The sequence below is a fragment of the Heliconius melpomene genome, chromosome 13, assembly GCF_056956725.1.
Source record: "Heliconius melpomene rosina isolate 202511_hmr_F chromosome 13, ASM5695672v1, whole genome shotgun sequence".
NCBI classification, from domain to species: domain Eukaryota; kingdom Metazoa; phylum Arthropoda; class Insecta; order Lepidoptera; family Nymphalidae; genus Heliconius; species Heliconius melpomene.
This window is the reverse complement of record NC_140401.1, coordinates 1,317,219-1,332,138: the sequence shown is the minus strand read 5'-3', so window position 1 is coordinate 1,332,138 and position 14,920 is coordinate 1,317,219. Positions and strand designations below refer to the sequence as shown.

The following is a 14,920-nucleotide window of genomic DNA, read 5'->3' as shown; positions in this document are numbered from 1 at the left end:
GAAAATTAATTAAACCCTAATGCAACCCGCATTTTCGTAGTTTCAATAAGGATTTTCCAATTGTTTTACACAGCAAGGATTTTTTTGTAGGTACCGTAATTTTAAATCTGTGCTACTAATCTTTTCAAGTACCTATTAAAATATATTTAGATGACTATTTTTAGATAGTTAAATGACTATTTTTAAACGGAAGAAATTATAAACAAAAACCTACCCACTAATAACTACTACAAAAAATATGATACCAAATATATCGCGCTGAAATAATACATTCAACTCCAATTATCCAATACGTGCAAACGCATCTAAATCTTCGTTGTTATAGAGGCAGGCGGGTTTTTTTTTTTCGAGCTTGTGGTTAATGCTGAAAATTGTATTCTGTCCCTGATAAAAAGCAAGCACTACGTGGCTGCCTGTAAGGAAAATTAAATAGAATGCATCGGCCCGGAATCGAACCCGGGCCGCCCGCGTGGCAGGCGAGCATTCTACCACTGAACCACCGATGCGTGTAAGGCAGGCGGGCGCGGCGGACGCATGGCGAGTGGCGAGCCGTTTCGCAGCAAGGATTTTTTGATATTGTAACAACTTCTAAAGTAATTATTAAAATGAAAAACAGTAAAAGACAGCTTTGGTCTACATTAAATGGCCAACGTAACTAATATACTTATTTATATGCTGAGAGTAAGGGATAAGTGAAACTTGACTCGATACAGTTGATGTGTGAACGGTGGGATGTGTCAATAATTAAATGCGTTTTTCTCTAAAACTATTCGCAATTTCGAAATAGTTTAAAAAGCAAATTTTATCTTCGTTTAACGTAGAAATTTAATAAAGTATTTTAAAGGATAAGGATTAATACCATTATGGAGAAATATCCCTCACGATAAAAAATATATTGAAATTACTATTTTTAGACAGAAATATGATCACTACACGTTATTCTTAAAAGATACGAATATGCCATCGCAGACTTTTTTGTAGATCTTATTAAGAGGAACAATACTCCAGTACATTTTTTTCATATAGTACTTACCATTAAAGCAGCGCATGCGCGAAAGTGTCTCAGCGGGTAGGACCTTATACACATTTATCGTATTTATGTTAATTTACATAAGAATTTACAAATAATAAACTATATATAAACCTTCCCTGAGAAATACTCGACCTAATGGTGAAAACCGCATCCAAATCCGTTGGGTGGTTTAGAAGAAGAAGAGTTAGAAAGTTCAGACAGACACAAAAAGCGACTTTGTTTTATAAGATATAGGATTTAAATTTTAAAGACGTTGAAACATTAGAAAAATTGACGAAACAACGAAGATATTTTAGATTGTTGAACGTTCGAAACGTAAAGTACCTTAGTAAAATTTATATTATTATTGTATACTTACTATAGAATTTTCACGTTTGTTATATTATTATGTTGTTTTTATTTAAAATATTAGATGATTGATGATCGAATTGATTATTAGTGATGATGACTTTTTAGTAATAAATTCGATGATCAATAGAGCCAAAATAGAGATAAAATTAAAACATTACATAAAACAATATTTTTGCAATTAAAGTCAAGTGTCTATTATTTCTTTAATTTATCGTATCAATTTTATATTGTCGCTTATTGTGGATTCAAAAATAAATCAAGGTTAACCGTGTAACTATACAGCACATTAATTCCTAATAATTAAATAATTTACCATGACTTTAAATCTCACTTAGAGTCCTGTAATATAGATGGAACATAGTGTTAAGACATCATCCAGTTTTCACGACCTTGCGGCTTGCGTACTAAGTGGAGGAACCCTGCGTCACGCTGTTTTCTTACCCAAGCGAAGAAATAAAGTGATTCATTTTCCCGAGTAGGAATCAAATCCACATCTGTCCATAATTATTAATATATTTTTTAAATTTTAATTGAAAATAATATTATTTTTGTTGAGCCTTATCAGGGAGAATTGGAATTATATGTAGGTGTAATACAATAATTAATCTTCCGCCGTGTTGTATTTTAAAATTTTAAACGTTTGGAGACTATTGACAATTTGAATTATTTAATATCTCAGTTAAATAATTCAAGTTGTTAATATTGAAGGATAAATTATTGTTTGTAATAATTATATCTTCGTCAATATAAAAAAAAATATTGACTTGACTCGTAATCGTAACTTTTTAAGTAATGAATGATTAGCGTCCAAATAAATATTATTTAGTTTTTTCTTTTATTAATAATTACTATAAACGTAATTATTAAAATTTAAATCTTAAATGAAAACTAGTATTCGGATTTTGTGATAAATTTTTTTTATCACAAAATTAGATATAGATTTTTGTGATTAATTTTTTGTTTTGGATTTAATCAAATAATAACTGATATAGGTACTAAGTATTTACCTGTTTTACCCTTAGCGGAAATAGTAATGCCAATTTTATAATTTCTAATTTCTATTAAGATAAATAAATTTCAAATATTTAAAATTTTCTGCGGGAATTGGGGAACTTAATGGGAACGGAGTGTCTAAACATTAGATTCCTGGTTCCCTCTGCTTACCTTGATATGTGTAGATTACAAGATGAAGCTAAAAAAATTGCTATAGAAATTAACTTTTTTACCGTGTGGTGCAATTTAGTTTTTAAAGCCTGTGGAATTGTTATTTTTTATTGTTTTAATAGATAAATATTTATTAATGGCGGTAATAAATCATTAGACTTAGAGTATATTACTTTAGTACATTTTACTAGAATTATGGTTTATACACATATTGTGCAGGCAATTTTATCGATTTAGGATTTAAACTTCTTTTTACATGTAGTGTTTGTTTCATTTCTATCGGCTCATAAATAAAAACGCTATGTCAATATAAACAATTGCATAATATTGCTACAAAATAAGTGTTTTATTGAATTGGCTGAAATTTTCTGTATCAATGTATGGATATTGTCTTTAAAATCATAATGTTAGTTCGTTTTTAGGTTTCTATACTTGTATCTTGAAAGGAAAAACGGAACCCACTCACTTTGTTGTCAGTCCGTCCGTCCGTCCTTTCATTCAGGAACACGTAGAGATATCGAACTGAAATTTACATCAAATAATTAAGTCTACTGTCCCTTAAAAATGTGAAAAAATCAAACTTTTAAGCCAACGCAATCAAAAGATACAGCCGTTTATGCCGCAAATTTTCGAAACTCACAAAGAACTCAGAACCTACTGGGTGCTTCTCGTGAACTTAAAATATTAAAATTATGTATAATTATATAGCACAGATAAATAAAAAAAATGCTAAAAGTGTACATTTATAGTGTTTCATAGAAAAAAAAACAATACAAATCTTTTTTTGTAGTTCATTTTATATAAAATGATTGCATGTGGCCGCAAATTTAGGTTTGTCAGCTTTTATAAGGTTTACAGTATACTTCCCGTAGACTTAGCATCTGCATCGCATAGCATCATCAAATTGGTACGGAAGCCTTGATGGATGAGTCCGACTCACACTTAACCGGTTTCGGCCACGATAGCACTTTGGCGCAGTACTACCTGTATACTGTATATTAATGGTTGGGTGTTCAAATTCCACTTCGGAGAATGCTCCCAAAAGCTCTTGCGATGGGTTCACTACCAGGTGCATAGTTCAAAACATTAGTTTTTCTCGGTCTTCTCTGGTTTGTGCCAGATAAGTTTAAAAAATAATACATATTACAAAATTAACAATTTCTATGTTTAAAGTTTTTTTTAATATTATTAAATTTTTACATATGTATTCTCAAATTTAAAATATATGGGAAATAATATGATTGCCTAATAAATAAATATTTTTATTTGGAAAATATATATAATCAATCATTTCATAATAATTAATTAACATTGAGGAACACTTGGTATCTTACAATCTATTTCACAACTTCAACAAACAGTAAACAAGAGCAAAATTTAAAATTAAATCTGTTGTGCCAGTTTTAAAACTCATTGACTCATTTCTCTGTTCTTGCGGCCTTTCGTCCTTATTGCCGTGATCTTTCCACTTAGCTTTTTCTTCATTAGAGCCGTACAATTTACCGAATTTAAATTCCGCACACTGCACTGTTACTACCGGTGGCATTCCAGAGAAGATTAGGCGGGAACTTTTCCGTTTTAATTTTGTTGATCCCCTCATTTCTTCTATCTCCCTTCCGTTTAGATACCAACGGATTTCCGTATCAGGTTCCGCTCTACAGTACGCTTGCATCTCTTCATCTTCACCATATTCTTCGCCAAGTCCTTCAAGCAACGGTTTCCTGTGCTCATGACCGTGAACTTCCATATATGCTGTACGCGTAGCAAATCTGTAAGGCGCTACATCTCGTTCTATATCACACCTGTATAGTCCAGTAGCTTCTTCTGTGAGAGATCCAAGCTTTAAACGGCAAGCTGTGGGTCCACAGGCGACGAGCTCGACTCTTCCCACGCCTAGAATAGGAAAGGATCGCGTGCTAGGCGCAGGTCCAGGCTTGTATCGAAAGAATTCATTGGGACCTTTAAACCAATTGAGTAAAGTGAAATTTGCGTCGTATCTACACTCTATTTCTACAGTTTCCTGGCCGGGAGGTACAACTTCAGGCACTATTAGGTGGGTTATGTTAAAAGGTCGTGCGTGGACTGTGACTGTCACAATCAGCACGAGTATGAGCACCAGCATGGTTTCGGGACGCGCGCGCGCACCGTACTGGGCTGACCGTACCCTCCCGATCTGACGCGTCCTTAATTAAACAGTTTATTAAACTCCAACACTTAACCGTCCAATGGTTCCCTCAGGATTGAGGGGCATTTTCGGCATTTTGTAATTGATAGACAAACGTAGAATTAAATTTTCGCTAGGGGTGCCACTTAATTTGGGCGGGACGCATTTGACAATTAGTCACGGAAGTTGTACGTGTTATAAATCATGTTAAGATAAAATTTTAAATTAATTTTATGACTTGTTTTATTGAGTGGACACTATGGTTATGTCATATTTTGTTTCTGCTTACGACGCCAATTTTATGTCTTTAGTGTGCCCGTGCGGGGCTGCACCCTCAAGAATGATTCAGTCATTTCAATAAAACAGTTATATAAAATAACTGTTACGGCAATTAGCAAATTTGTCGAACTAAATAATTTAAATTCACATAACTTTTTTATTTATGAACTGATTGTAATAAAATAAACCCTAAATGTTTTCGGAACTTGCCAGAATCCAATAGTGAAAACCGCGTCTAAATCGGTTAAGTCGATACTGAGATTAGCGATAACACGCACAGACAAACGGACAAACAGACAAAATTTTTAAAAATCATTGTTTTGGGTTCTATTAGGTTAATAAAGGTTCCCAATGACATTTTTTTAAAAATATCTTCCAAGTACAGACACCGAACCTCTTACGATTTTATTATAAGTATAGAGAACAAAAAATGTTTTAAAGTGACATAAAATATTAAATTAACCTATTGTTTATAACTAGCCAGTGCAGTGGTCGCGGGTTGAAGGTGCCGGCTCCTTGTAAAAATTACGCGCGTAATGTGTCATCAATTTCGCTGCTAGATTGATCTAATCCGCCGCGAGCCTGCTGACGATATAAATATGCTCTCACTGATTTTGACAAACAACTTAACAAAAAATAAAATTATGAAATACTTATAAATGATTACTAATAATAAATTTTATGGCAATTAAGCTTCACGCTATATCCAGCACATAGCAAGGTAGGCAAAGGAAACCAAGTGTTAAGATATTCCGCTTTTCCCTCCTTCCCTACTTACCACCGAATTCTGGAGGCAATGGGTATTGATTAAAAAGGCGGCTTAAATGAAAAGTTTTAGCTGTAAATATAAGGTCTGACTATGTGATGGGTAATTGGTGTTGCGTTCAATCATCAATTAATATTTGTTCTTCGGTCTAGTTAAACAAAGCGTGTTGTTACTTTTCGCTACGCGAAAATGAACGTATGTGGAAAGTAAAAGAGGGAGCTTACAACAACTTATTTCCACTTTCATTTTGAGAAATAAATAATTTGAATTATATTTCTAATGTAAATAATAAGCCGCGGTTAAGTTTGGGTCACACTGGCACATCTCGAGTGGCCCACGCGTCTCGGAAACAAGACATTACAATTTTATTAGCAGTAATCTCCTTAAGTGTTATCAGCTTAATTGAATAATGCATCGTCATAGTAACTCTTGCTATATTATAATATAACAAACTTCAACGCCCAGGTGTGCTTGCTTTTATTTTTTAATCGCAAGAGAACAAAAATAAGACTAGGTACCTGGGTAAGGTAGTACCTTCTGTTTGTACTGTTAACAATTGGTTTTTTTTACAAGCTTATTTGACTAAGACTGGAGAGTTCGTCTGTATAAATGCTCTAATTTCAGAAAGTACCTACTGGTTGAAATTGAAAAAAATTTGATTTGTATAGTTTATTTTCTGAAAAAGGTCTATAAAAGATAAACATCTTGTTTTTATATAGCTATAATACAACACGTTCAAGGTATCGACCCCTCTGTACCTGCTGTCAGAGTTACCTCACTTAGAATGTGTTTCTTATTTTTACTTGACCACCGAGGCAAAGCTGCAAGTATAAGCCAATATAATTATAATTCCATACATACACACTAACATACATCTAGATGTTGAGTCATGTCATCTTAAGACTCGGTAGAATCGCTATATTACCGGATACACTCGAGTACATGTGTCGAGTGTCTCTTAAATTGTTTTAATGATACTTTTTGATGAAATATTATACGTATATGAGCAAAAATGTTTTCTAAACGTAGAATTGCTAGTAATTCTCATTTATTAATTAGTTTTGTTCATATAATTAACAATATAACTACTTTAAAATGTAATATTATTTGATAAATTTTAACAATAAAATATTCATACTTGTAGCACAATGAGAATTCTAATCAAAAATATGAAATAAGTCCTCCAAATATATGTATGAATTTTATTTTTATTAACGACTAGCTTTTACTTGCATTTTTGAGATTAGCCCGTACAATAAGACAAACTTTTTGCCTATATACTTATTAGTACAGACTAGTATAGATTCGATTAATGTGCTAATAGCACATGTTAAAACAATAAAATAATTAATAATATAATTTTTGATTCTCAATGTAAATCTTTAAATTGATAGTCTTGTACAGATTTACCCCCAGTTCCTTATGTAATAACTCATACTTAAGATGACTACTAAAACGCCTACAATGACTAATAGGAACGACTTCTTTGTAAAATTCAATGTGAAAAATAACATCGTGAGTCAGTCAATCATTCGTTAGTTCGCCCCTGAAGAAATTACTTTTGGTTTATTATTAAGTATTTATATTAATAACTAGAATAGAATAGAATAGAATAGAATAGAATAGAATGGAAAAAACTTTATTGCACACAAAGCTACAGAGGACAATAAAGGTGAATCTTAAGATAAATCCAGAGCATGCAAAGGCGGTCGTATTGCTGATAGCAATATCTAACAGACAACCTTTAAAGAAAGAAATTAATCTTAAGAGATACGGGCTAGTGCAAATTTAAAATGTTTTAATATATATATAATTCTACTAAACCAATTAAATAAAATAATAAGAACAAAATATACATACTAATAATATAAATATAATTGATTCACAAATTTAATAAAAGTATATGCAGTTAAATATACATAAATACAAATAATGTGACATACACGAGTATATACGTACACATACAAATATTATATATAAAAATATATACATACATAAACACATTTATACATACTATATTTCAAATAAATAAATACATAATTATTGTAAGAAAAGAAAATACATAGACGACTTTTGAAGTAGTATGTATAATCACAATAATCTTCGAAAGTACTGAAACGATTTACTTCAAACTTTCACCAATTGCTTTGTTTTAACTCAACTTAACATCTAAAGTTTGTTTCATCACAAACGGTTCATTAAAAAAATGTTATGGGCATTTGAATGAACTCAAGGCATGAGTTTGCCTGCAAATATAAAGCTATCCATATCTATACTCATAATAAATTTGTATTTATTTGTGATAAATCTGTATTTTTAACCGACTTTTAAAACACGGAGGAGGTTCTCAATTAAATATTTTCGATTCGATATTCGATTCATTTATTTATTTTGAATTCGATATCGATATTGGATTATTCGATTCGATTTGGGTATTTTTTTGTAATATGCAATCACTACAATTATTTTACAAAGAATATTATAAATCCTTATCCAAATCAAACATTACATTTAATGCTGTTTCTGAACGAGTGAATTAAATTAATCATTGACATCAACACATATGACTGTCAGTCAATTCTGTCTATTAAATGAATAATCATGTAGTTCAAGCGGGCGAAGCCGCTGGCAGGCTGCTAGCACTTTAATAAGGACTGTTTTAGTTAAAATTTGAAGTAACAGAAAAGATTACAGATGTTAATTGTAAAAGAATTAGAATCTTTTACATTTGGAGAATATTCTTTCCCTTGTTCGTTTGGTCCATATTTTTAAGATTTCTTTATAGGATCACTTATGTGATCACCTTTTATCTCGAGATCGCGTTGAGGTATCAAGCTCAATTTTTTATAATAGTTTTGGTCGCGTTAATAAATATTTAATTAAATTGAAACTTTAAAAATTGAAACTTAGCAGATTTTACATAATTAAGTTAGTACTAGCTTAGTTATACAAGTAAATCGCGCGACAAGCTTTTATGATCATATAAATTGTGTACAATGAGGTTAAGAGTTGATAGTTAAAATTTAAAAGACAAATTTTATTTTCGCCTTTTTAGAGCGTTTAAATAAAAGCTTTTTCAAAAAATGATTTTTAGCTTTTAATTTATTATTATATTATTTTCAACTCCTATCTACTACAAGTTATAATTGATTTATAAATTAACCATTGCCATCTATCTGTCCTCCTGGTACTTGATACTTATCTCTATTTGAAGCAGCATCGCAACGTGAAATAGTTCTGTTATTCAGAGAAAGATGGCGCTTTAAACCAAAAATATTTCTAACTGCGGTGGACCCAAACGCATTTTCGTTCGCTTAAACTTATTATCATATTTATATATAAAAAACACACAAAATACTTCTCAACCATATTTTTATATAATCCATACATAATTATATTAAGAGAAGTATTTCCTGTGTTTTAATTAAGCATTTTGGCAAGCGACCTCTTGTAAAATGAATTCCAGCAGTAGGAGGTCCCCTATGTTATACTTTGCTGGTTGGTCTGTTGCAGTGTCAATTATTGCGATTTATGCTTTGATGAACGCCCACGCACGCGGCCCGACGAAACTCTCATGAGTTAAGGGTGGTACCTACTACTAACTTTGCGGAATAAATTTAGACTTATACCAACACTTTAATGCATTTACTAACATAAATATAAAGCAAGAAATTAAGATCACGCTCGTTTTTCGCTAAAAGTAATCTCTTGTAATTAAATTATTAATTTAGTTTTTAATAAATTTTCTTTTTTTATTTATGCGTTCCGATTCCCACTCGAGAAATTTTATTATTTCATATTTTAATTTCCTCACTTTAGTAACGAGGCAATGCACGGAGTAGAGTTCCGCCATCCAACTCGCAATGCCTGATGAATTCGACGGAAATGGGAAATGGAAGTGCTTTAATTGGAACGGATGTGTTAATATAATAAGGTTTTAGCTTTCTAATTATTTTATTAATTCTCAAAATTTTATAATTAGAGTAATCTATATATATAAAAGGACTTGTCCTCACTGACTGAGGTAAGACGCACGTACAGCCGTAACCGCTGATGGTAGAAACGTGAAATTTGGACAGATGTTTACTTTCGTAATCTGGACATCCACTAAGAAGGGATTTTGAAAAATTTTAACCTTAAAGGGGTGAAATTGGGGTTGAAAGTTTGTATGGAAAAATCTTTAAATCGCCACCGATTTTTATAAAATTTGAAATTTAGACTCTTAAAAATATTTCATTGAACACATGTTTCGTGGTTTATTAGAATTCACCCCTAATTACGCAAGCGAACCTGCGGGCGTCCGCTAGTACATAATAAACCTATCTATATTAAAACAAACAGTTATTACCTAAGCATAAGTAAGTCTCGTATAGATTGTTTTAGTAAATCGTAAAATACGTATATTATTTTTAAAAGATTCTTCACAAAAGTTGAAGTTGCTAGCACTGTTCTCTCAGAATAAGCACATAAATAACAAGTTATAATATTACAGTTTTGGATAACGAAACATAATATCCTGTGCTCAGCGTGTCGTAGTCGCAGTAATTTGATTTCTGCGTCACATGTACTGCCAAATTTTCTCAAATGTTTGTGCGGATCTCCATGCAAGGGTAGTTTTTCATACTTCACCCCATAAGAAACACTTTACGGCTGTTGGTAATATATGGCAATGAATAAATATGAAGGGGCATTAGCCAAGACAAAAATTCGGTTCTTTTTCTCTTTTCAATCTCTTATGTTTAGTTGGTAAATGGAATGTAGGAAATAAAGTTGTTTTTCAGTATTATAACAAATTATTTATATGTTTTTATATGAATAATGAAATACCTACTTATGGACTAAATATAAATATGAAAACAATATTGAATTTGTTTACTTCAATATAGCATATATAGTATGCATATAGCGTAAAAATGCAAGAAGTATCCATCCTCACAAACTTTCACATTTAGTAGGATTGTATATTAGTAGGATTGTATGGAAAATAAAATGAATGAAAGATATTTGAAAGTTAAATTATATATAAAAAAAGTTAATTGTAAATTTTATAGGTAAATATATTTCGTCAATCATTTTAAAACTTCCAAAGTAATAATTTACACATATTTACTTATTTAGTGTAGATAATCTCAACTTTGACGTAGGTGTGTCCTATTAGACGTCAGTTAGTCAGCTCTGTTCTCAATTTTCTAGATTTATGCCTTCAACGACGCCCACACACGCGTTACGTACTTACCGTAATGTTTGCTAGTGGGGGACGATATTGTTTATTTGTTACGGTTATCTCGTAAACATGTTATACTATAGATGGCGGCCCCGCCCTGTTTGTGTTATAGAAATATTATGGTATATATTATATAGATGGTATATTATAGTGTTTAAACTTTGAAGTATTTATTATTATTTAGCTTTATGCTTTATCCCCACATAGTAGAGACGGCAAACGGAACCTAATATTAAGATTAATTCCGTTCCCATTAAGACACTTCCACATTGACACGTGTGGCAGAACTCAACGCCGCGCTTTACTTTGTTACCAGAGCGAGGAAATTATAAATATTTCATGTCCTCGAGCGGTCTGCCCAGCTGGGTGCGTAGGTTGATGTTATCATCGTAATTTTGGATTAATCTTTTTTTTTCTTTCTTAGATTTTTATAAAATTTGAAATTTAGACTCTTAAAAATATTTCATTGAACATATGTTTCATGGCTTATTAGAATGCACCCCTAAATAAGCAAGCGAAGCTGCGCGCGTCCGCTAGTTAATAATAAAACGAATTTACTAAGATAACACTTCAATAACACTGATATAAATTATCATTTAACTATATGAATAGAATCCATAAAGTATAGTAGATATTTATACGAGAGTAACACATATTCCGAATACATTTTAGTCAATAGGAACCCATTAAGAGACGTTTCCATAGCATGCACTTAAATGTAGAATTTGTATCGGCTCTATACTAATATATTAGCAACGTTCCTGGCAAATACAGGTAGGTTAACTATTTAAATGGTTAATGCGGTTTCTTGTCCTTAACTTTGCTTTTACAGGTATTTTGTGCAGTTGATGTGCTATGCAGCAGTGTACTTTTTAAGATACTTCTTCTTCTTCTTCCTTTCCAACAAGTGAAGGTTGGCAGTCAACTTCGCATACTTAGTCCTGTCCTGCCTGCCTGTCTTAGCCAAATGAATCAAATCTACGGCGTTTTTAATTCCAGTCCATTCCTTGATGTTCCTTAGCCACGACTTTCTTTAAGATACTGAGAACGATTGAAAAGTAACATTTGTGAAGCATGATTGATAGGTAAGAAGTGGCAGGAGAAGGCCTCGGTTGCTCTTCGAGAACACGTTATCGATGATACTGGAGGATATTCACGTAAAAGGCATGAGGAGGTTGATGACAGTGGATGGGGAAAGAGTTATGCAGGGACCGTAGGGTTTGGCACTTCGTTCTCCCTGGCTAACCTGGAGGGACAAAGCGTTAAGCCAAGAAAGATAAGAAGAACGTAGAATAAAATTCTCATCCGAGAAATAAGTAAAAGATTTAGATTTAGAACACTTTTCTCTGGATATGAAATCAATGTAGTAGTATGTGCCTACAAATATATATCTATCTATATAAAACAATTTTTCTTTAACAATTTATAAATATTAAGATATTACAAAAGAACAATTAAATTGAAGTATCCGTATCCTACAGTAGAACGTAAGCCAACAGTACCTAGTTTCCGTATTATTCGAAATAGTGCTATAATGATTGAAGTTGTACATTTCGGGAATATTCCCAGCAGATAGTCGATTGATTGCAAATGCTTGGTGCAAACTTCTCTTACTACGAAGCTACGAGGTGCAGTTGAGCACTTTATACAGGTTGCGAATGTAGAGAACACATGCATACAGTACTTTGCTCTTGCTATGCTTATGCTGGTATGCTTTGAATAAACTATATATTCTATAGTATAATATATTAATTATAAATATTATAAGTATATAGTATATAATATAAGCATAATAGTATAAGTACTTTTGAGGCTAGTTGTGGCCCAGCGACACAAACGACTTCGCCTCAAACGAATGGATTATATTTTGAACTTTATAGAGATATTCGTAAAACGCAGATTATAATACAGCACAGTCACGGATTCAGATAATAAAATCTGTTATAAGAAATTCGATCATAAAATATTTTTTATATACCTATTAATTTTCCATTAAGTATTATTTATGCCAAACCAAATTCACAATAACGAGACGTAACAGCCATCTGAATATGCAAACGCAATTTGTATTCGGCACAAACTATTCGCTTGTAATTTGACAGATATGTCACTGATTGTAGATATTTACCACTAAGTTTAGTCGTTGCCAAACCGTAACTAGTGCTAAATAGTTGTGGAGTTCGAATTGCGGAGCTCCCGAGCGAGTTTGCCACAGATATATTAAATTCTGAATTGAATTTCTATTTAGAGATGTCCTATTTTGTATTTAAATGAGCAAGGCTGGAGGCATTGTGTTGGCTTGGCCTGGTTACCCAAATATTAAATATTTATTTTTCTCGTGTGGGAATCGAACCCCTTACCTGTCCTGTTTACAGTCACACGCTGGCCGTTGGCCTCTTAAATATATAATAATTTAAACGAGCTAATAAAAGCGCGTAAACCAGACCACGTTTCTGTACCTACCTTTTTTCAATTTTTATAAATGGCTAGTTACAATTACCAAAACTAATTATTGAAACCAAAATAATTACTGTAAATATAAAAAAAGGAAACAAAAAAAAGATGTAAGATATAAGATGTAAGTACAGTAGATCTCACCTGCCGCTAAGAACATTCATAAATCGATACAGCGAGCGTTCTCTACTCGCAGGTACTCCACGACTACATTACTTTGACCTGAACCCGCCTGCTATTGGACTTAAACAATTGCTGCAATCACATTGTAATTTAATACTCGCTTTGAAGTAAATTGATTATTATTATAGACATCGTGCTAGAGCTGATGGCGCAGTGGAGCAGCATGTTACCGTGAACAGGATGATTGTCAGAATCATGCATCCATCCGTCCATCCGTCCATCAATCAATCGGAATGTCTTTTTAGTAGTACTTACCAGTGTGATCGATCTTATTAGTTATTCTACTACAATACATTTCTATTTGAAGTTCAAACGATCAGTGACACGATGTTTCGTGTTCAATTTATGTGTAACATATACATATCCGTATCAGATGAGACTCACCCGTGTCGCTGCTCGCTGCTCGCTGGCGTCCTGGCGCTGGAGTCACGCGAGGTGGCGTGCGGCACACACTAAATCAAAAATGTATTTCGATATTGATGGAATTGTCAATTGAATAATAGTTTTTTTTCGTAGCGAATATATAATTGCTTTGTGTAATTATTTTTGTTATGCTTAAGTATGGTGGTATTGTGTAGTTGTTCTATATTTTTTATGAGACGCATCACGTTTAAAACAATACTAGAGTCTTACATAGGTGCACCGAAATAAAGTGATTCGAGACATTGTGTGTTGAGTGGTGGCACAAAACGACGCATGGCGTCTACCAGTATGGTAATGTAAATACTTTATTATAATCATTCTCTTTGTGATTGAACCCACAACCATCGTGATTACAGTGAGACGCAATCCCGCTGCGGGACCCCTACCTTTATAATGTATGGTTGTTTTTTTTTAGTTTCACGTTGTTTCCCGCGTGTTAATCCCGTCGATCCTATGTATAGGTAGGTAAATACTATAAAGGATTTCTTTACATCCTTATCGTTTTTAGAAATTTGACAGAGGAAAATATAATTTTTCCTTTATAGCGAAAGTTAACAAAAAAACGGCCGTTCGAAAACAATTTTTAAAGTAATAACTTTCTATGTCCAACTAGAACGTATTAATAACGTCAGTTAGACATTGAAGTCGAGGGAGAATGGAGCAGTTTTTGATATCGATTCGCTATTTTAAGTAGACGAATCAAAAGTTTAGAACATAAGCCAATAGGTAAAGTATTTTTAGTAAGTTTGAATCAGCTAGCTATATTTAAAAAAAAAACAAATGCACACTTTTTTATGCAAAAATATAGCAAGATAGGATAGATACCCTAACAAGACACTCTGATTCCCATTTTTACTTCCCATGTTGATTAACAACCGC

The 14,920-nt window shown here is 32.5% G+C and overlaps 1 protein-coding gene across 1 annotated transcript; it reads right to left on the bottom strand.

The window, feature by feature from the left end:
• Positions 1-3,794: 3,794 nt before the first annotated feature.
• On the bottom strand, positions 3,795-4,711 carry LOC146532396 (uncharacterized). Its single transcript, XM_085196756.1, has one exon. It carries the CDS (start codon positions 4,668-4,670, stop codon positions 3,891-3,893), a length of 780 nt encoding a protein of 259 aa, XP_085052882.1. The 5' UTR covers positions 4,671-4,711; the 3' UTR covers positions 3,795-3,890.
• Positions 4,712-14,920: the final 10,209 nt, after the last annotated feature.